This window comes from Manis javanica, chromosome 10 (assembly GCF_040802235.1).
Source record: "Manis javanica isolate MJ-LG chromosome 10, MJ_LKY, whole genome shotgun sequence".
NCBI classification, from domain to species: Eukaryota; Metazoa; Chordata; class Mammalia; order Pholidota; family Manidae; genus Manis; species Manis javanica.
The window spans coordinates 68,132,735-68,157,080 of record NC_133165.1 but is presented as its reverse complement, the minus strand read 5'-3'; the positions used below and the strand labels follow the sequence as shown (position 1 = coordinate 68,157,080).

The 24,346-nt window shown below is 35.3% G+C and overlaps 1 protein-coding gene across 6 annotated transcripts in view; it reads left to right on the top strand.

Annotated features, from left to right (window-relative positions):
* The window catches only part of PTPRR (protein tyrosine phosphatase receptor type R), a 236,929-nt gene that overhangs the window by 176,223 nt on the left and 36,360 nt on the right, over nt 1–24,346 (top strand). For all 6 annotated transcript variants that reach the window (XM_073215597.1, XM_037000349.2, XM_037000347.2 and 3 more), the window contains 4 exons: nt 10,482–10,668; nt 13,252–13,336; nt 20,357–20,436; nt 20,873–21,010. In XM_073215597.1, the coding sequence (XP_073071698.1) occupies nt 10,482–10,668; nt 13,252–13,336; nt 20,357–20,436; nt 20,873–21,010 (490 nt within the window). The remainder of the gene's footprint in view (nt 1–10,481; nt 10,669–13,251; nt 13,337–20,356; nt 20,437–20,872; nt 21,011–24,346) is intronic.

Sequence of the window (24,346 nt, the reverse complement as noted above, 5' to 3'; positions counted from 1 at the left end):
ATGGAATACCTTCAATATGTCTACAACTGCATATAAATACTATTGCAAATTTAAAGAAAAAATACTTGATTAACTGTATTTCTAAAGCTCTTACTCTATTCCTATTCATCACAACATAGTTCCATGCATGCAAGTACTTCCAAAGTGTCCATTTATGCTAATATGAATATGCACTCCATGCTTAAGAATTTGTGAAAGGGCAAGAGGAAGAACTTAATCCATCTTTTTTTTTAAAGGAGAAAAATTGTATAGGCTTCTGCTGCTTAGCAGAGTCCTCTAAGTAGTCAAATTTTCTCTCTTCAATGATTAGTTTCTGAGAAATACTACCAGCATTCACTCTTAACTGCAGCCAGAGGTGAAATCATTGCCTAACTACAGTTTTGCAGTTAAATTCTCTGACCTACAGAATTATCAGTATCAGTTATGTTGCTTTATACCTATTTTTCATATTGTACTACTGAGGGATAAAATTGTACTTTCATTACTATTTAAGACTAAGAAAATAGTCTTAAACTAAAAAGTGATTCAATTTCCCCAAAGATTACAGAATTCATTTTAAATATTGGGCTACACAACCACATGTTAAAAAAAAAAAAAGCTAAAGAAGCTTAGCTGAGAAGTTCTGTTTTTTGATGATTCACATTTTTAGCTGAGCTCTATCAATTATTGTAATCACGTGTGTCATTTCTGGTCTTGAAAGAAATTAATATATTTAATTTAGTTGTAATGTTCAGTACTAAAAGTTCTTTGGTAATTGATTGCTTAAAGATATAAAGCATTCTTAATTGTATTGTGCTATTTAAGAAATATTGTATATGTGTGTATTTGAATATATATATATATATATATATTTGCCAAAAATTCAAAGAAAGATAACTTATTTCAGAAAGAATGGTTTACTCATTCAGACTTATTAATGTTTCTTCAGCCTCTTTTTTCTTAACTAACTTTATAAAATTGGAAAAACCAAACTTGGAAACTAAAATTAGAGCTATCATTTTGTTCTTTTGTTACAAAAGAAACAGCCTCCTCATTATGAATGACAGTCAAAACAATACCAAATGCCAAAAAAGAGTAAAAACTAATCATATTTAGCTACAAGACAGGGCACTACCTTTTTTTTCTTTTTTAGGAACAAAGTCACCATAGCTTTTAAGATGTTAAGTCTCAGACCAGACTTCATTGATATTTAAATAAGATTCAAACTACATATCAACAGTAATGTTTACTGTATCTGGATAAGAGTGGCTTCTCCCTTCTCAGTTTTCAAACTTCAGTCTACAATGAACCCCCACTTTTATTTTCAGAAGGATTGGAAAAGCCATCAAAGCGGAGTAATTACATATAGCATTACCCTTTATTTGCAACCATTCATTCATGCAGACAACAAAAATGTTGCTTTTCATGTATTGCTTTCTAGACACAGAGGAAGAATTAGTCAAAATCTTTGTACTCCAGGAGTTCACACTTTATGGTAAATCTTTCTACTAAATATGATAAATTGGAGCCAGATATTGTTAAGAGATTTCAAAGGAAAGAAACCCTGGCATTTGGGGAATTGGATCTGGAAGGCCTGGGGCAAGCTCATTTCAGACATAGCAAACAGAGTTGCAGGTTGATTGGCCTGCCTGGAGCACATGTTTAGATAAGGATGTGATAGGAGGTGAGGCTAGAATAGATAAGAAAGCGTCTTATGTCCAAGGGCAGCTATTTTGTGAGTTTTAGTATTGTGCTCAGACCTCTTTTTGGGGAAATCTGGAAGAAAACATTGGACTGGGAGATTTTAGAGTTACAGAAGCTTGCTAGGGAGCTACTGGAAAGGTCTGAACAAGACATGTAGAGGGTCTGAGCTCATTCAAAGTTAATGAACGCCAGGGGCCAGTCTAAATGCCTCTTCCACATTCATGTGTCCAGAGATTTTGAATTTGTTCTTAAAATGCCTTGATCTAAAAATAATAATGGAAATGCACAAATATTTAGATAAAAGACTTTTCATTTGCAGTCTTGTCTATAATGGTGAAAAAGTGAAAATAACTTCGTGTCCCAAAATAAAGTATTAGTTAAGTAAATGATGGTACATTCATTCAAATGGAATATTATATAGAGTGTTTGAAAATAGTACTTAAATAAATTTGAAGACATGAAAAGACATTGATGTATACTTAAATAAAAAGCAAGTCATAAAAGAATACGTAGAGTAAAAAAATCTATATTTTGTCATATATATATGAAGACTTGAAGAACATATACATTAAGTATTATCAGCAGTTATTAGAAGCTTTTTTAGTTTATTATTAGTTTTAGTGGTACTCTAAGTGCTACTTAGAGTAGTTAGTATTAATTAGCAGTTATTCTAACTGTTGGTTTATGGGACATTTTTCTATGTTTTGTTATATTGTCTCTACAGTGAATACGTGTTATTTTTTAATTGTAAAGAAAGTTATTAATTTTAAGGACATGAGGTTAGAATTTTAAGGGCTTGAGGTATAAAAAATGGTCCCCACTTAGATGACCACTGATTTTTCATATGTAACACTGCTACTGACTCTTCGTTATTAACCAACTTTCCCAAAATTACTTCCTTCAAATATTTATCAGTGTATATGCCATATAGTTCACCCACAGCCCTATTATATACAGAGTGAAGAATTAACACATTGCTATTAATTACTATCATCATTCACATATGTGTATTATATGCCAAATACTAGGCTAGAAAGGTTCACTTTTAACTTTCAAAATGTGAATCAACCCTGTGAGTTCTGTTATTAATCCCATTTTCATATTAAGGAGCCTGAGGCCAAAAGAACTAAAGTGAAGTGCAGAACATTGATTTAAACTCAGATCCAAGTCTGTGATCAAAGAACAGTGTAACAAATTCAGTTGGTGTTAAATTTTAATAGTAGAAGAAGAGTGTAGTAAATTTTGCCTCCTTCTACATATAATAGGTCAGATATCATTGTATGAATTCAAAATTTTTTATATAATCACTGAAATGGGAGAGCAACATTCTACCTAGCGAAACAGGGGCTCTCAAGCAGAGAAATCAATCATTTGCTGCACTAGAATGTTCTCTCTGTTATAAAATGATTGTCTTTTTGTTTTAGAGTAAAATTCATTTATCATCTTCCTGGGCCCATGCATTTTATACTTTTTATATTTCTTCCCCACAGGATTTCCTTTGGGAAATTTTACTACGGATGGTCACAATATCTGTTCATTTATTTCAGCTCCTAGAGATTCTTAACACTACATCCACATCACATCAAACTTCCCAAGAACTTTGAATTCAAGTCACAATTTAACTTTCCTAGCATTCCATATCTTCTTTTTCTTTTTAATGTTGCCCCCTTATCTGACAAGTGATCTAGAAAGTGAATTAGAACTATATATAATTTATCTGATGGTAAAGAGATGGAGAGAAACATCAAACTACTCATTAAATACCATTACCTCTGGAACTTAAAAGTGATAGAGTCCAGAGTAGCAAAGAACTGAGGAAGTCAGTTGATCAGCACAGAGCAAGAAATTCTCCTTGCATTTCACCACTGTTTTCTCTCTTGTTATTCAAATGAGAATGAACTTTTTGTTTTGTTTTGTTTGCTTTTTGTTTCTTTTTAATTAGAAGTTCCCTAGAGAACTAAATACTAGAGAACTAAATATGTGGACAAATTGAATGTGCAAATAAGAAATAACAAGTTGGGGGTGCAGGGGCTTAAGCTCACCTTTACAATCAAGCCAGAACTGTCAGATTTGTGATCATTATGATGACAGAACACAAGGAGGGAAGTTTGGACTGAAGGCCTTAGAACTCAACACTTCAGACCATAAAAGGACTTCAAATTAAACTTCTAACTTCTCACTCTATAGGATTGGCTGTGTATACAAATAAAGACAACCCTGAGCAAATTATTTTTTTTTACAGGAAAAATAAAAGGGAAGAACATTGAAAAAATCTCTCAAAGATCAAATCTGTTTGCTTTCACTCAGTATTAAATTCTTCTTTTAATCTCTAGATGCATATTTTTCCATTCTCATTTCTTCAAGATAAGCAACTGCCACAATTTCCCTTTGAAACTTATTTTCATAATCTGCTGGTTTCAAAAGTAAATCTTTCTGGATATAAGTAAAGTGATCATTTGTCTCATTTTATTCTCTGACTCTCATTTCCAATCCATACTGGGTAGGAAATGAGTTGCCAGGCTTGAAGTCTCATTGTTCTTGGTGGTCAAGATCCTGAAGAAGAGCAACCATACCTGAGGATTAGATAAAGCCCATGGCCACAGTGCTGGAAACTGTAGTCTTTCTAAAATCCAGCTTCTAAAACCAGTATATAGCTTCAACCATCAGGAAAATAAATGTCTAGTTTCGAGTTACTCTAACACTCAATTGTAATATTCTTGTATTTTTCATTGTGTTTTCTTTCCACCTCTTGGTCATTAGGAACACTGATGCAGAACTGAACAATTTCAACAGAGAAATGTTTATGTTCTCTTGCTGAAATGGATATGTGGCTCTGGCTCATAATATTTATACATGTTTTCCTTTTTACTTAATTGTAATTGCCATGCTGTTTATTGCATTCCATTTACCTCCCCGTAAGAATTTGCTTTTTCCTTCAATTGTTTGCATCGGTATCTTTTGAATTTCCTCCCTCTTCTTTATTTTCTGGCATAAATAATAACTGGTGGTACAGCAGGAGCTTGATAAAGCTTTTTATTATGTTCCCTTTTGTCCAACAGCAATCATAAGGCATAAAAAAATGTCTAACAGTTTGTCCAAGGTTACATAACAAGGGAAGCAAAATTTTCAATGTGAGTTGTGTTCTAAAGTTTTCTACATTCTGTTTTCATTAAAGGTCCAGGTCTCCTATTATTTCTGTTGATTTTTTTTCCTCTAAATCCTTTAGTTTTTTTCTGTACCTTAGTTTAAATTTTTTCTTAACTTCATATGTTTGTTTTATTTCTGAAATGTCTTGGATTCCATTTTTACTTCTTATCATTTTGCCTTACAGATACTGTGGGATAAATTCACCTTCTCTTTTTTCACTTGACTCCTATTATCTCTTCCAGATTATTAGTCAGTGATAGTTAAAACCTAATATTCCTATAATATAAAACACATCTTTCTCTAGATCATTTGGTAAATCGTGTTAGAAACATTGATAACCTATTTGGGGGAGAAAAAACCTAGATGATTCTCACCTTCACCATGCCCAAAATAAATTACAAATAAAAGATTAACTTTAAAAAAATCTAAACTTCCAGAATTCCTATGTATTAAAGAAATATAAGAAACCACAAGAGAAAAGATTAATCTGTTGAGCTCAACATAAATATAACTTTTTAAAAATCTTTAGCATTCTAAGGCAATGTAAATCACATAGATACAAAAGATATGTTTGAGAAATAATATCTTTTTTTAAATTAAAGTATCATTGATATACAACCTTATGTTGGTTTCAAATATACAACACAGTGGTTCAACGGTTACCCATATTATTAAATCCTCACCCCCTCTACTGGGGTTGCTATCTACCAATGTACTAAGATGTTACAGAATCACTAACTATATTCTCCATGCTGAACTACCATCTCCATGATGGACTTATATGGTGATTGCAAATTACTGTGCCCCTTTATCCCCCTCACCCTTCTTCCCCAACCCGTCCCAACCCCTCTTCCTTGGTAATCAATAGTCCCTTCTTGGTCTATGAGTCTACTGCTTTTGTTCCTTCTGTTTTGCTTCATTTTTATACTCCACAAATAAGTGAAATCATATGGTACTTGTCCTTCTCTGCCTGGCTGAGAAATAATTAATATCTTATCTATCATAGTGATCAATAATAAATACACTAATGCCACTATTTAAACATGAAGAAAGAGCATGAGCAGACAATTCCCAAGGTAAGGACCAACAAATGAACAAGAGCTATATGAGAATATATTTATTCTCATCTCTAACCAAAGAAATAAAAATTAAAATAAGTCACTGCTGTTACTGCCTGTAACAAACAGCAAAAGGTTAAGTCAGCTTAAGGGCTAGTGAAGTTTATATGACTGAGCGATTTTAATTCCATTTTTAAAACTTCTAAATTTTACAGATTTTTCTACAATGAATATGTTACTTTTGTAATGACAAAAATTAACACTTTAAATTATATATGGATGTGTATTTAATATCTTCTCTCCAAGTCCAAGACAGGTCTGAGAAATATACAAGTTTATGAATTGATTCTACTGATTGGATTTCCTAATTTATTATATTTCAATTAACCTAAATATGTATGTTCCTTGAAAATAAGAATTAACAAAAGCAGAGATTTTTCCAAGTCAGTGACATCCATGGTAATATTTCATGGCCAGGAGAGGAGAGTACTTACAATGATAAGGGCTGTTTTATGGAAAATGCACTCTGGAAGGTCAACAGCCTGTATAAGTTTAATTCCATTATTGAACTTTGAGACATTGTAAGGGGTGTTGAGGTGAGGTGTTTTGGAACTGTTTAGGGTTCAGAGGAAATAGTTTTGCTATAATAAATGGAAGCTTTAAGATAAATAGGTTATCAAGAAGGATGTATTTTTCTTTAGTGTAGATTCTGTCCATTGATTTCAAAATGTTAATCTCAGTGTGAAGAATTGATGAGTTTTTGTGAAGTTTCCTTATAACAGATCCCTTAGAGAAGCAGAAGATAACAGTTATGTAAGACTTCATTAACTATGATCCAAGTTTAATAATAGCCAGGCATCATTTTTTTATAAGCAGTTTACTTACACTGTCTTATTAGTCCTTGCAATAACCCTCCGAAGTAGGTACACTTAATTATACATTTCACAAAAGAGGGAAGAATTTAGATGCAGTGAGGCTAACTAGCCTGACCAAAGGCCCATCACAAGGTATGAGAGAGAGGATTTGAACCCAGACAAATAGTGACTCCCAACTCCACACAGGGCATTGGAGAGCCTGACCTAACCTGCCTTCCAGACCCTTGCTTCTGGGTAGCAAAGCAGAAGAAGCTTGGTTTATATTTTACAACTTAGATTGAATCTTGACTCCACTATTATGTTTCTAAATTAGCCATTTCTTCACCTTAAAATGGGAGAAAGTAATAACCTCAGAGAGCCACCATGAGACATCATGTGCGAAAGTGCTGAGAGCAGTGCTTGGCAAATCATAGATGTTTGATAAATATTAGTTTCCTTTCTTCCTTCCCTTGCCAGATAAATGTCCTTCTTCCTTACTGAGTCAGTTTGCATGAAAATGCTTCTGTGGCTTTCAATTTTTCACAGAATCCTTAGAAAATTCACTCACAAGTTTGAATGGTGCTTAGACATGGAATCTCAGAGGTTTTTAATCCCCCCAGGGTTGGGCAGGGTATGCTGTATATGACCTGATGGTCTGCATTATCTTTTATGGATTGGGGCAGGCTTTTGAAAGTCTTGTTTCTATCTTGTTTCTTTCCCATCTCTAAGACATAACCCTACCCCCAATTCCAAAATACATTTTTATACAACTGAACTCTAGCCCAAACTGCCATTTCTCAAAGATTCCTTCTCATTTCCTGTTCCCACACTTTTTCTCCTGCCAGGCTCTCTCTGAAATAACTTTTATACCAAATTTTGCCTGTTGAACTTTTACCTTCAAAGCCGACCTCGGACGCCTCCTCCGTCAGGCAACTGCGCTGATCCCTTGGATGGAGGAGCCCTTGCTTCCTCCCAACCTGTAGCACTGAGTGTCACTCAACTGACAGATTCAGATTTAGCCTTCGGGGGCTGAAAACTGACTGACTGGAATGTTGGTTTAAAATGATGTTTGATGAGCAATCCCTCAAGCAGCCTCCCCCAACTCCTTACTTAAGTATCTATGAAATCAGCAGAAAACAAATTCTCACGCACACTCTAAGCACTGAGAGTAATAGACAACCTGGTACCAGAAACAGGATTGACAAACTTTAAAAATTGCCTTCCCACCGAAATGGGTTAAAACTCTCTGCCTGAAAGTAGAACCACTCCTTGCTCCTCCTCAGCTGGTTCCCCCTCCTCAGAAACACCAGAGGCCTGTCAGTCATCACCACCCGTCACGCGCCCCCCACCCCCGAAAAAAAGAGTGGGAGGAGAAAGGTCCCTCTGTCAGAAAGGTGATACTTTATGAGTACACAGAATGCTATCCCCTAACTCCTAATACAGTGATTCAAAAGAGTTAAAAATAATAGGAACTGAAAAAGGTGTTTCAAGAACATGCCCTTCTCCCCAAAAAATAGAAGGTATGTCAGTATTAATTTTTTAGAAAGTCAGATGTGAGAGGAGGGTGAATTGGATGAGGAACATCAAAGGGTACAAACTTCTAGTTATCAGATAAGTAAGTACTAAGAATGTGAGGAACAACATGACGATAGCTGACACTATATGGCTTACTTGAAAGTTGTTAAGAGAATATGTCTGAAAGTTCTTGTCACAAGGAAAAAAATGTGTTTTTATATATATATATATGAGAGGATCGTGTTGATGAAAAGCAGTGGGAATGATTTCACAACATATGTAAATCAAATCATTATGTTATACGCCTTAAACTTACATGGTGCTTAAACTTACATCTCAGTGAAACTGTGGGGGGGGGAGTCGGATGTAAGGACACACATAAAATCAATGAGAAAGAACATAGTATGTATAAAATTTACAGTGATGATGTATTTATTTATAATTATGAATCTCTTCAAAGAACAATGGCTGAAGTATATCAAGTAAAAACTTAGAAATATAAGGACAAATAACAAATGCACTTACTGTGGAAGACTCACATATATTAGGCTTTGAGAAATGGAAAAGTAAGGAAAAAAGATTGAACTAAAATATTTAATAATATATAATATTACAAATTTCTGAAAATAAATGAAAATGTGTATATGTTCATATATTATATATATATATATCAATAGATAGAGATAATCAAATTAGATGCCCCAAAAAGCATCTATGAAGTAGGCAGAAAAATTTATCATAATATTTTTCTCAAGGAAAAAATATCAAGAAATTCCAAACATTAAACTCCATTCACTCCCTGAATTCCATGTAGTGTAACTAGAAATTAATAAGGGAAATAAAGTGTTCAAAGCCAAAGTAAGATTTAAAAACTACAATTACATACTATTTGGTAATTAACAAAAATTGTATTATTACATGTCAAATTATAGAATAGCACCAAAACTGCAACCAGACGATGATTCAGAGAAAAAAAAGAAATGACATATATTTTTTAAGGGATTTTTTGTTGATGTTCTAATAAATTTCCATTGTTTAAAACTAAGCTCTAGCTACTTGAATATTTCCTGATATAGTACTTAATAATAAGCACGTAAGACACTATTCAAATGAAATGCTATGCTGGGCTTAGTATCACTCTTATCATCTTTGCTCACATTTGTTTTGACCTGTTTTTCCCTGCTTTCCATTTCCTTGGGGCACCAACTACTTGGCACCATATATGATCATCTGACATGCATTTAAGGCCCCTTTAAATTTAACAATTCTTGTGAATACAGTCTGACTTTGACCCTCAGTCTTGCACATGCTATTTTATAGTTACTGCTTGTTTCCACTTAGCTAATGTTATTGGCAAAAGGCACTTACACCTCTATCCAGACACAAGGAGCCCTTTATAAATTGGAAGAGCCCCACCTCACCTCCTAAAAGAAGAGGGAAATTATAGAGAAGATAAATGTAACTCAGCATAAGAATCTGTGATCACTATGATCCTTTATGAGTTTGTCACAGAGTTAAATACACACATTCTTATACAAATACACATACATATACATGCACACATACACATATATATGTATATGTATACACAAATGGAGAATACAGATATCTTTTAGGGATTCACTCAGAAGGTATAAAAATATGTATTTTTAAACTTTTAGATTCTGTTTCACTCGGAAGTCATAAAAACAATATACATTTTTAAACTTTTAAATTCTATTTCAATGGCAATAATTTGAACTAAAGTAGATAACATTTTTCCTTTGAGCTTCTTTTGTCCAATATATTGATGTCAACCATTTTAGGTTGCTGTATGATTCATATACCGGGCTCTCAGACATACATATATATAAAGTTGGTTTATGATTTCTTAATTCAAAAGTGATGTTCACTTTTCCTTAAATCTTTCACTTAGTATTATTAGCCATCCTATTATTTCTGTTAAGAAGTATACCCATAAATAAATTATGGAGTATGTTCTCAATTTAGAGTTATTTCCAACAATAAAACCATCAGTTTCCTGCATAGAAACTGTGGGTAGTTGCTAAAGTCAACTATGGGTAGTTGCTAAAGTCAACTCTGGTACCATAAGAGAAAAAGACATTTGGTCTTTATTTCTGTAAAAGTTCTCACTGAATTGGGTGTCTGTACAGAAAGACAAATTTGTGTCATCAAAATCATTCATGTGGTCTTTAAATCTAATTACGTTCTTCTCCAATGTTAGACGTGGGTCCAACGTATCTCTTACCCTGGACATGAGCAGCTTGGGGAATGTCGAACCCTTTGCGGCCATATCAACCCCACAGGAGAAGGTAGCAATGGAGTACCTGCAGTCAGCCAGCCGGGTTCTTACGAGGTCACAGCTGAGGGACGTCGTGGCGAGTTCACATTTACTCCAAAGTGAATTCATGGTGAGCCTGCTGTTTATTGTTCCCTCTTCAGTACATATTTTGATAAACTATACACCAGAGGCACATACTAACATGGCAGAGCCCTTCACTGAAGCAGCTTACAGTGAATAATGGTTATGGTTGAAAAGGTTAAGGGCAAGGGTTTTAGGTCTACCGTATACCTCATCAACTATTGGTAAGTGTTCAGACTAGAATGGGATAACGAAATTGAGTGAGAGCATGTAGGAGCTGGCCAGGAAGTGGCAAGAAGGAGGTGGGCACAGAAGGGGCACTCCAGGGGTAAGAGCAGCCGTGCTCTCCGTTTGGGGAATTTAGCTGTCCCGTTTGACCAGAGCCTTGAGATTAAGGTGGGAAGTGACAAAGTTGAGCCTCAAAGTTGTAAAATAAACCAGGCCTTAATACATATTTAAGAGTTTGGACTTCATCTTATCTTCTAAAAAAGTCACAGTCTTGGAGTGGAGTGAGCATTAGAAGGGGCTATCTTGGAAGCCTTTGAGATAATCCAGTGGACACAGTGATGGTGGTCTAACCTAAGATAGCAGCTGTGAAAATGGGGTGAATCTAGGGGAATCTGTAAGAATGAGCTGAATTAGAGAAGGAAAAAAGAGAAGTCAGGGTTGATACCCCAGTTTTTTTTACTTCAGCAACAGTATGCATTTAGTGCCCTTTGATGAAATAAGGAACACAGGGAAAGACCAAATGTGGGCTCAAAACCATGGTTAAATTTAGCTAAAATCATGTGACTATCATTAACACTATTATCAGTGTTACTATGATAACTTAATTCGTGAAAGTACATTTCGACCCAGAGAGCATGGAGACAGAGTAGACCTTCTTAAGTCTAATTGTTGCACAAGGGGAATATTCATTTTATAGGTCACTTGCATTTTAACTCAGTTGTATATCTTAAGTCATGTCGAGTATAACTGACCATCCTAGGGTCTGTTCAAATATTTGCAACTATCCTAATGATGAAGGATCCAGCAGTGAATTAGATCTACTAGGAGTCTCATCAACTATTAAGCATCCAAAATAAAACACAAACGTGCAGTTTTTAAAATTAGACTTTGTAGTGTGTATACACAGAAAATGAGATCTAAAGAAATGAAAGAAACAGTCAGTGGTCACAAAGCTAGCCAAAGTGACACCTAATATTCTTTTCTAGCTTTTTGTTCTTTGCGATAAGACCTTAACACAGCCTGCTTCCCAGAAAGGAATGATGAGGCCAACATGGAGTGCCCAGGAAAGAGGCAGTGCTGGAGGGTGACAATCCTCAGTGTGCATCTGAAAACAGGATAGAGCAGGCGAGAAATAAACCTACTGCCTGCTCCTTGGCTTTACCAAACAACACCGACTTGTTTGGCATTACCAAACATGAGTATGTGCTTTCCACTGAATATTCCACAATTCTGCTTATTTTGGCAACTTGGAACACAGAAGTCATAACATTTAATTGGAGCAGAGAGTCAGAATGAATGTTTTAAATATCTAAATAGTACGAGTTTAATAGATGATATATAAAAAATAAACTACTCCTCTCTGTAGGTCTCAATTTGTCAGGCTTTTCTCAAATTTTCAGATTGAGTGAAAACCAGGACAGTTTGAATTAATTTATAGATAATTTCTTTCATTTCAATGACTGTTAGGCTGTTGATATATTTTCCACTGGAGAAAGGTTAAGTAACAAAAACAGTTTATGTGGTCTAAAGATAAGTTATTTTATTTCACATTGGCCTATTTAAGCAATCTTTTGCAAAAGTTTAAATTAAGGGTCATGCTATGTTTTATACTTAAATCCTTAAATATTTGTTTCAACCCTTTGAAAACTTTGGCTTACTATTTTTTTTTTGTCCCCTGTAGCTGTACAGATGCTCACCTTTTAGATCTAATGCACTTACATACAGCAACTTCTGCTCTAATTATTTCCTTTCCAGTCATTTGAGGTGCATGACATATATTCTGACTGAATAAGAATATTTGTACTCTTGTTAAGTAGGAGAAAACAGTGCCAGGATGCCCTTCACTAAAAATATTGCATTTACAACCCCATATGTAACAGTACAATTATAAACCATCCCTTAATACAAAAAAAAATCATGCTGCCATCACTTGAATCAATAGAACAGCCTTTTATAGTTACCATTTGGGAACGGAGGTTTTGATAATCCTAAAAGGGTCAAAATTAATAAAAGAAAATCATAGTGAAATTTTTATACTGAACTTACATATAGACTTGAAGAAATTTGAATACATTGTTTAAAAACCATTTTAGCTGCTTGTTTATGTATTTCTAAAAATTATGTCAGAACAAGATTCTTAAAACCTAACCAAAGCTTTATATGTCTCCTTAATAAATACAGATAAAATAATACTTTCTAACACACAGAGCTGTTTCTTAAAGTCAGCATACCAGGGTGCTGCTGATATGTTTACGTAAGGAAGGTGGTGGTCAACCAGCGGTGGTAGTCTGTTGTTTTATAAATGACTTTGAAGTTCAATAGAGCTCTGATCACATGGCCCCCTGTGAAGACTTTCTTTGTGGCAGCATTAGATACACTCATTTGATATCATTTATTTTTGCAGGAAATACCAATGAACTTTGTGGATCCCAAAGAAATTGACATTCCACGTCATGGAACTAAAAATCGCTATAAGACTATTTTGCCAAGTAAGTTTCTACCCTGCCATTTCCTATCCTCACAACTTTGACGTACACACCAAATTTGGAGTTGCCAACACCTATCAAGACTAATAATCATTGCAATGCTCTGAGGTTAATAACTTTATCTTATGTCACTCTGATTATAATGGTTAGCTCACAATTCCAGTACATACATGGTTCTAAAATTTTATTGTGCCACATATTATGGTCAACTGACTTTTGTCAAAGATGTTAAACAATTAAATGGGGAGGAAGATAGTCTTTTCAACAAATGCTGCTGAGAAAACAGGATATTCACATGCAAAAAAATTAAGTTAGATCCTGCCCCACACCATATACAAAAATCAACTCAAAATGGATTACAGACCTAAAAATAAGAGCTAAAACTATAAAACTCTTAGTGTAAAACATGTAAATCTTCATGACCATGAACTAGTCGATGATTTCTTAGATATGACACCAAAAGTACAAGCCACAAAAGAAAACAGTAGACAAATTGAACTTCATCAAAATTAAAATGCTTTGTGCTCCAAAGGACATCATCAAGAAAATAGAATGACCACTCACAAAATGGAAAAAAATATGTGTAAATTCTATAATGAATAAGAGACTTGTAGAGAGTATATCTAAAGAACTCTTACAACTCAATCATGAAAAGACAAATAAGTTTTAAAATGGGCAAAGGATTTGAATAGACATTTCTCCATAGAAGATACACAAACAGCCAATAAGAACATGAAAAGATGCTCAACATCATTAGCTATCAGGGAAATCAAAATCACAATGAGATACCACTTCACAGTCACATGACTTTAATAAAAAAGATAGACAATAGAAAGTGTTGGCAAGGAGGCAGAGAAACTGGAATCGTCATAAAATGCTGGTAGGGATGAAAAATGGTACAGCTACTTAGGAAACATTCTGGAAGTTCCTCAAAAAGTAAAATGTAGTTACTGTATGACTCAAACATTCTACTCGTAGGGACATAACCCAAAAGAAATGAAAACGTATGTCCTTACAAAATCTTTGCACAAGTGTTTGTAACAGCATTATTCATAATAACCCAAAAAGTGGAAACAAACAAAATGTCCATCAACTCATGAACGAATAAAGAAAATGTAATATATCCACACAATAGAATATTACTGACAATAAAAAGAAATGAGGTTCTGATGCATGCTACAACGTGGGTGAACCTTGAAAACATTATGCAAAGTGAATGAGCCAATCACAAAAGACCTCTTATTGTATAATCCCATTTATATGAAGTGTCCAGATAGGCAGATCTATGGAGACAGAAATGGTGTTAGTAATTGCCTAGTGTTGGTAGCATGGGAAACGACTGCTCAAGGGTGTGGAGTTTAGTGGGTATAATAAAAATATTATAAAAATTGATCATGGTGATGATTACACAGCTCTGAATTTCTCAAAAATGGATTTAAAAAGCTGAATTGAGGAAAAATTAAAGTGAAAACACATTTTAACTGGGTGAATTGTAAGTGAATTCTATCTCAATAAAGCTGTTACCAAAAACTTCATTGCACATTACAATCACCTTGTTAAAAATCCGGAGTCTAGATCCACACTCTAGGCATTGCGTTTCAGTAGGTCTTCTGTTGGGCCAAGGAATCTGTACTTCTAACAAACACCCAGGTGATTCTGGTAATGATAATACCAGGACCACACTTTGAGAAACACTGTTTGCACTGTGTTAAAACTAAATTTAGCCCAATGAAATTTATTGGTGTCAAGCAATAAGCTAGATGCCAGGAACCAGTAAGGAATAAGGAATAGCCTGTAAGATCAAAGAGGTCATGGACTAGAGATACATAATGAGTAATGATGTTCAGTGTAATAAGAGCCAGAATAGATCTGGCCCAAGTGGTGCAGGGGTCGAGAGAGAGGACTGAGTAATTAATTCTGCCTACAGTGGCAAAAATAATTTGAAGAGGAAGTAACATTGTCAGTCACTAAGCAGATAGAGTTGGGATTTTGACAAAATCCAGAAATATCTCAAGGCACAACTCTGGAAAGGTGGAGCCACATGAGTTTCAAAAAGTATTGACATTGAAATATAGAGTCTTCATAATTCAGCCCACTTAATTACTCATAAAACATCAAATTCTCCGTATTTATGGTAACAGCAAGAATTACTGTTCATGGTATCTTTGGGCTACTGCTTCTGGTGGAGTTGGAAATACAATGTTAAAGTGACTCCACTCTGACATATTTTTAACTGGTGTGTATAGTTAAATCTATTTACCTAAAGAGTATAGTCACTGTGGAAAGGTATTTTATAACTACAACTGGCTGAATGGGAGGAAAATACTGTGTATTAGAACTGGTTCTCTCTCTCTCTCTCTCTCTCTCTCTCTCTCTCTCTCTCTCTCTCTCTCTCTCTCTCTCTCTCTCTCTCTCTTTCTCTCGGTTTTTCATCTGAAATTTACCAAACATCATGAAAATATATACCCATTTGCTATTATTATACTTAACCACCTAATCCCAGAAGGATTTGGAAATTGTTAAGGTTATTTAAAAGTCCAGCCTCCTCTATTTCCTGCCCAGATGATATCAGACAACTGCTTCATAGTCCTGTGTCAGCTTTTCCATTCCCAGAACTGGGTGGATCACTTGAACCAGGGCACCTGTGCTGACAAATGATACTGCAAATGATGGATTTTATGTTGAAAATGTCTGTAGTCTGAACACCCCACCCTCCTGCTGTTGCACAAAATGTAATTTAGTAAGTACAGCTGCAACAAGCCACACCATTGGTTGAAAATCATCAGAAAAGACAGGGATAAAGGTGCAAAGGTGTTCTTCATAATTTACTTTAAACTTTAATATGGGATAAATTTGAATATTACATAAAATAATAATTTAAAAATGATTAAGATTTTAAATATTATTATTATTTTTGTCGTTTTAACCTACAATAAACTCTCAAGTTTAAAAGCTTCCAGCTTGTACATATTAGTAAACTTGGAGGCTGTTTGGCAGCAGAAATGCGAATGGCCAAGAACCAATTTAATTAAGGCTGTTTCTCTAAGAACAGTGTCAGCCTGGCTCAAAACAGTCTAAATGGTAGATTAAAGAGCTAAGGTCAAGTCTATATCAAATTATTTTGTGAATACAAACAAATATTACAGTTGAAAATAGCTCTACATACTAAATCACAAAAGCAATGGGAAAAAAAACTGATCATAAATCAATGTTAAATTATTGGTTCAACAATGAAGCATAACAATAAATTTTATGTATGTTTCTTCCACTTAGTCAATTATACAAATATAAAACAATGTAGATAAAATTGAAGAACCCTATTTACTGTGGCCATCATTTCATAGTTAAAAGTTTAAAGTCTGATACTGTTTTCCTATTTAAATTATGTTTCCTGTTTTATGTTACTGAGGGCCAAGAACAGAGTAGATATGCAAATAAGTGGACCACTCATTAGGGCAACAAGTTGTGTGGCTAAAGCAAAATATTGGAGTTGGACTTGATTTCCTACCTGGGTAAAACCATTTACAATTTATGGCAGGCTACTTAACCTTTCTGTGTCATCCTTTCTTTATCCCTTAATATAGTGGTAATAGTATTACCCTGTAAGTCTACTGAGACAATTAAATAATAATATGTGACAAATGCCTAGGGAAGTTCCAACTAATAGTAAGCCCTCAGATAATATTAGCTCCCCCTTTCCCTCTATACCTAACTGAAGATGAGCCACCATTAACCCCAGAATGAATTCCAGAAAATAAGAACACTAACTATGGAGAGAAAAATTTACTGTTTCAAAAGCAGAGTAAGAGTCCTGCTTTCTTTTATAATTTAAACATGGATCTTAAAAAAGAATTTCCATATAATCACCACCCTGCATTGCCAATATCAGCACCATCTGCTAAACCTTTCTAGAATGATGGAAATTTTCTGTGTTTCCAATGGGGTGGCTGTTAGCCACATGTGGCAACTGACCACTTTAAGTATGGGTAGTGTATCTGAGAAACTGATGTTTAAATTTTGTTTTATATTAATTAACTTAAATTTAGCTGCTTGTGGTTAGTGGCTCCCATATTGGACAATAAATTATTAATGTCCAATATAATTTAGCTTGACAGGTAAGCTGCTTGTAAGCAGTTTATAGGGTAGGGTTCTCAGTACATCGTATTCATCATTACCATTATAAAAACTGAAGGAACTGGGCCTCTTTGAACATCTGAGCAGTTTAGGGCATTTGTGGAAACTTCTAATAATCAGTAGATGCTGAAGAGGAATGAAAGTTTTCCTGTTCCCCTTGCTAAGAAAAGGTAAAAAGCTATCAAGTCAAAAGCAGTGTTTTAACTCTTTCTAATTAATATTAATTCTGATATTAAACATACTAATGAGTCACATACCCAATAGAAATTGCCAAGGATAAAAAAGTTAATTAAATACAGCCCCTGCCCACAAGGGACTAACCACAGTCCCTTGAGGGCAAGCAAAAATTTAAGCATTTAAAATAAAGATGGTAAATACTAAGCTTAAACTCAGGGAGCTTGAACAAGGAGGGAAATGCCTAATTCTGGCTGGGAAGGTCAGGGAGGGATTCAGAAAGAAGATATTTCTTGAACTGAGCTCTGAAGAATGAGGAAGACTTTGCCACGCATAGACATCAAAGGTACAATATGCACAAAAGCATAGAATCTGCCTGAACATGGAATGTTTAGGAAATTGCCCTAAGTCTGTGTGAGTAGATTTCATGGTACACATACAAAAGTGGTTATTGATGAGGCTGTGGGAAAAGATAAAGACCTGCTGGACCCACTAAGTAAAGAAACTGGATTTCATCCTCTATATCTACTCTGTCCAGTAGAGCAGCCACTAGCCACATATGGCAATGTACATTTAAATTAATTAAAATTAAATATAATTAAAACTTTAGTTCCTCAGTCCATACTAGCCACATGTCAAATGCTCAATAGCCACACATGGCTAGTGGCTACTACTTTGGACAGCACAGAGGACATTTGCATTATTACAGAAAGTTTTGTTGGGCAGTTCTGCTCTAGGCTGTCTGAGCTGTCAGTAAGTACTCATAATAACATGAGTTCAATGGAAAAATAAGTTTATAAAAAAATACCTTCTTAGAAAATCACAAATTACATTAGTATAATAAAGATCCTGAGAGGTCCTACAGTAAAAGGAATGTGTTTCAAGTTTGTTTAATTCAGTGTTTCCCATATTTATATGATTACTTTTTCAAAGATTATAAGTTATGTGACCTAATTCTGTATGTTATAGGAGAAATGGTTTATTGATAACAGCTTGTGAAATATTGCTATGGGCGATTAGGAACCATGGATGGCATTTAAGCAAGGGAATAATGCTATCAGATTTTGTTATACAAAGTCTGCCTTGGCAGCTATGAGAAGGATGGATTGAAAAAGAGCAAGACTGAAGGCAGTAAGAACAGATGGGATGCTCAGGTCATGGTCTAAGAAGACAACTATGAGACAATGGAGGCAAGAAAGACCCCAGTGGTCTTAGGAGAGAGAACAGACAGAAATATGAGTGGTTGCCTATGGAGGGTCAAGTCCAGTAGGTCCCCTAGTTTTCAAACATGGGCTCGAGAGTTGTGTTAGCACACCTAACAGATAACAGAGGGCTGTCAGCACTGCACGGGCATGTGGAGTTTCACAAACCTGTTGGCATATCCTGAAGGGAAATACAAATAGCAAAACATGGTCTGTGAGGAGTGGTCTGGCTAAGATATATATTTGCGAGTCCTCAGTATTTCAGTGATAGTTAAAGTTATGGGAATGAATCAGTCACCCCAAGGCAGTGCCAAGTGAACATAGAAGAGGATCAAGTTGAATTCTAGAATTAAAAGCAACACATGAAATAAGTGGGAGATTAAAAAGGGACTGTCAAAGAGGTGGCATGAAAACCAGAATGCTGTGACCCAGAATCCAAAGGAAGAGGGAATTCCAAAAAGGATGTATGGTTACCTGTTTTTGAATGCCCCAGAGAGGATATGAAAAAAATAAACACAAATCACAATGGGCTCAACATATGGGTCCTCATTGTTTGGACTGAATTGTAGATGAGGAGGTAAGAACAGTAGGTATGAGAAACTCTCAGGTTTACCTGTCTATAGAAAAAGAGGAACAGAATAATTGCTAGAAAGAAATGTGTAGAACTGACTTCTTAAAAAATGGAATGGGCCATTTAAGTCCATACGATAGACATTTATTGAATGTTGTGTGTATATGCACTGTGCGAGACACTAGGTCTTACTGTGATTACGAAAAATCCCCGTGCTTGCTTTTAAGAGGCTCAGAAGTAAAGAAATTATAGAGGGATGATTTGATCTTAATTCATATACGTAAATGTTGGTAAAAATAACTGCCATATTTTCTATAACAGTTGTTCACAAAGAGCCTTTGAATTTCTTGATGGAAAGTGATTTTAGAATTTGAGACCATGTTGCTATAGATAATAATCTATCCAACGGGAGATATTCATGCAGTGAAGAAGCTGCTACACATGGTAACTAAAGACAGCTTCTCCCAAATAGTGAGATGGGATTTGGGCCAGACCAAGTGTTCGTTGCAGGGCAAGACAGAAGAGAGATAGGATGTAAATTCCAGAGAGAATTTACATTCCAGAGAAGAGAGATGATAGGATGTAAATTCCAGACAGAAAAAAGAGAGAAGAAGATGTAAATTCCAAGTCCAAAGAACAAGAAAAGGAGCATAAGTGAGAAATGAGGTCAATATCAGAGGCCCACAAAAAATAATATGAAGTATAAACTCATCATCTCAGGTTTATAGGCAAGATTTGTGCCAGGTACAGGGGCCCAGATATCTCTCAATAATCACAGATGGATCAAAGGGAGAGACACACAGACACGCCAACAACAAACATGGATACATGGCAGACAGCTCAGACATGAGTTAGCAAGTATGCTGTGTACCGGTTATGGGTGTTCTAAGGAACTTTTAAAAAAGCAAATCCGTTTAATCTGTTCTTCCTTTTCTTCATTAGATCCCCTCAGCAGAGTGTGTTTAAGACCAAAAAATGTAAATGATTCTTTGAGCACTTATATTAATGCTAATTATATCAGGGTAAGTAAATGAATATACATTTCTTTCTGATGAGCATGTTGATTTATTATTTGGAATTGTTGGCTTTTTTTTCCCTCAGAGTAGACTAATTTCTATCTAACTTGATTATTAGCAAGTATTTTGTGTTTGCTTAATCACAGTCAACACTGATAGTGGGTCCTTTACCATGGGTCTCAGTTTCCTGGGTGGCTACAGTGCTCTATCTGAGGTACTCTGTGAGGACTTAGCATTAGGACCCTCATGTCATCTGTTGTACTTGGCTTGCTGAGACCACCTGAATTGATAAGAATTGGTGGTGCTAGCATTAATGAAGCCTTGATGGTCTGTGTTGCTTTCTGGACTAACAGAACTATTTTGTTCTGAAGGTTTTCACTTAAACTTTCAGTGCAAGGCATAAATTTCAAAGCAAATATTCTTGTCCATTTTCTTTAACTAGGGCTATAGTGGCCAAGAGAAAGCGTTCATTGCCACACAAGGTCCCATGATCAATACCGTGAATGATTTCTGGCAGATGGTTTGGCAAGAAGACAGTCCCGTGATTGTTATGATCACAAAACTCAAAGAGAAAAATGAGGTATGACATTTAGCCAAGTACTGGATGTTATATATCTTCTGTTGCTATTGAAGAGACCTGACAATAAGAATTTAAGAAAATGGAGCTTTTTTCTTCCTACCCCTTTGGTGAGTTGTAACCCTTGCAGGTAGTATAATCCTGCTGCTAATTAAGACAATCCACACTCACAACAGTAATTTACAAGGTTTTTTTTTAAGGTTTGTGTTTTCTTTCATTTTTTTCCTAAAGCAGATGAAGGATCATTTTCTGAAGTCTATCCTGGAAAAAAAACATATTTTTGGCCAGCATGTGAAGTTATATATTTAATTACCTGTGTGGCTTACTAAATAAATGCATTTCTATATGTCTGATGTGAAAGCCTGCATGACATAATAAAAATTACTCCTAATATTCTCAGCTATTTCACCCACCAGCATCTGTCAACATATTAGGCCACTGACAATTCCTACACAATTGTTTAATATCCCTGACATTTTATCTTTGTGGTTAGTAAAGATCCTTCAAGTTTAAAAGATGTATTCTCCATGTGTATACACCCATGCACGTATATAATATAGCAGGCTAGATAATCTGAAAAACTTCCCATTATAAAACCAGTCATTCTGGGTAATATATGAAATACATGCATAGCAGAGTTTGGCAGGGAGGAAGGGAAGAACAGTAAAGGAAATCCCAGCAGCAAAAACTGAATAAAAGGAATAAAACCAGGGAATTATGGGTTATTGGTGTTTTCATGATAATATAGGAACTGGATCCAAAGCCTCAGGCTTGCAGAAGCCAGCAGTTGGAACCGAGACCCTCCACAAACTGAGCACCTGTGAGAGCTAGACCTTAACTGAGAAGGTGGACCACAGAAATAGACCTGCCTACAAAAATAGGACTGTAGCAGGAAATTTAAGCCTGGCCTTCTCATGGGATAAATAAAAAGGTTCTCGCAAGTATTCAGAATTCAAAAAACCAGAAAATGCCAAGTGAAGTAATTAATATAAAAAGTAATACTGGATTGGTAGAACTCTGTGGCTTTACAGAAACAAAGGCAAAACCTTCACAGACACATACACTCTCACCATATCCTTCACAGAATTTCAATGGAGGAAGCCCAGCCAAGCATAAACTCTTAGGCGACAACACAGGTAAATAAACAACATAAGGAAGATATCAGAAGAAGCAACAAATCGTAGAAATAGATCCACAAGAAATTAAAATAATAGAAACTATAAACATAGGCTATATATTTTTTAATAATTAAGCACAAAAAATATAAAATAAAAAACTTTATGAAGGAACAAGTCACTATCCAAAAAGACTAGGAGGATTTTAAAACAAACCAGAGTCTTAGAAATAAATATTGAATAGACATTAAAACGAAAACAGGAAACCTCATTAGACAGATTTAGTAGCAGGCTGGACACAGCTGAATAAATGATTATTGGGTTAAAAAATTAGAGCCAAGGAAACTACCAGGGAAAATCAAAATGAACAAAAATATGAGAGTTTAAGACACATAGAGGATAGTGTTTAAATGTCCAATATATGTCTAATGGATGTTCTAGAAGAAGAAAAAGGAGAAAATAAAAAAAGAAGTAATATTTTAAGAAATAGTGCCTAGTAATTTTCCAAAACTCATGAAAGACATGAGCCCTCAGATTTGAAAAGTACAATTAATCCTAGGCTGGATATGTAAAAATAAATATACAACTAGACACACCTACAAAGATGATTTCTTTTTTTTTAATTTATTTATTTTGGTATCATAAATCTACAAATACATGAGGAACATTATGTTTACTACACCCCTCCCATCACCAAGCCACCCACACATACCCCACCACAGTCACTGTCCATCAGCGTAGCAAGATGCTTTAGAATCACTACTTGTCTTCTCTGTGTTGTACAGCCCTCCCTGTCCCCCACCACCTTATACATACTAATCATAATGCCCCCTTTCTTTCCCCCTCCACCTTATCCCTCCCTTCCCACCCATCCTCCCCAGTCCCCTTCCCTTTGGTAACTGTTAGTTCATTCTTAGATTCTGTGAGTCTGCTGCTATTTTGCTCCTTCAGTTTTTTTTCTTTGTTCTTATACTCCACAGATGAGTGAAATCATTTGGTACTTTTCTTTCTCCACCTGGCTTATATCACTGAGCATAATACCCTCTAGTTCCATCCATGTTGTTGCGAATGGTAGGATTTGTTTTTTTCTTATGGCTGAGTAATATTCCATTGTGTATATGTACCACATCTTCTTTATCCATTCATCTACCGATGGACATTTAGGTTGCTTCCATATCTTGGCTATTGTAAATAGTGCAGCGATAAACATAGGAGTGCATCTGTCTTTTTCAAACTGGAGTGCTGCATTCTTGAGGTAAATTCCTAGAAGTGAAATTCCTGGGTCAAATGGTATTTCTATTTTGAGCATTTTGAGGAGCCTCCATACTGCTTTCCACAATGGTTGAACTAATTTACATTCCCACCAGCAGTGTAGGAGGGTTCCCTTTTCTCCACAACCTCGCCAACATTCGTTGTTATTTGTCTTTTGGATAGTGGCGATCCTTACTGGTGTGAGGTGATATCTCATTGTGGTTTTAATTTGCATTTCTCTGATGACTAGCGATGTGGAGCATCTTTTCATGTGTCTGTTGGCCATCTGAATTTCTTCTTTGAAGAACTGTCTGTTCAGTTCCTCTGACCATTTTTTAATTGGATTATTTTCTTTTTCTTTGTTGATGTGAGTGAGCTCTTTATATATTTTGGTAGTCAACCCTTTATCAGATCTGTCATTTATGAATATTTCTCCCATACTGTAGGATGCCTTTTTGTTCTATTGGTGGTATCCTTTGCTGTACAGAAGCTTTTAAGCTTGATATAGTCCCACTTGTTCATTTTTGCTTTTGTTTTCCTTGCCCAGGGAGATATGTTCATGAAGAAGTTGCTCATGTTTATGTCCAAGAGATTTTTGCCTGTTTTTTCTAAAGAGATTTATGCTTTCATGACTTACATTCAGGTCTTTGATCCATTTCAAATTTACTTTTCTGTATGGGGTTAGACAATGATCCAATTTCATTCTTTTCCATGTAGCTGTCCAATTTTGCCAACACCAGCTGTTGAAGAGGCTGGCATTTTCCCATTGTATGTCCATGGCTCCTTTATCATATATTAATTGACCATATATGTTTGGGTTAATATCTGGACTCTATTCTGTTCCACTGGTCTGTGGGTCTGTTCTTGTGCCAGTACCAAATTATCTTAATTACTGTGGCCTTGTAATAGAGATTGAAGTTGGGAAGCAAGATCCCTCCTGCTTTATTCTTCCTTCTCAGGATTGCTTTGGCTA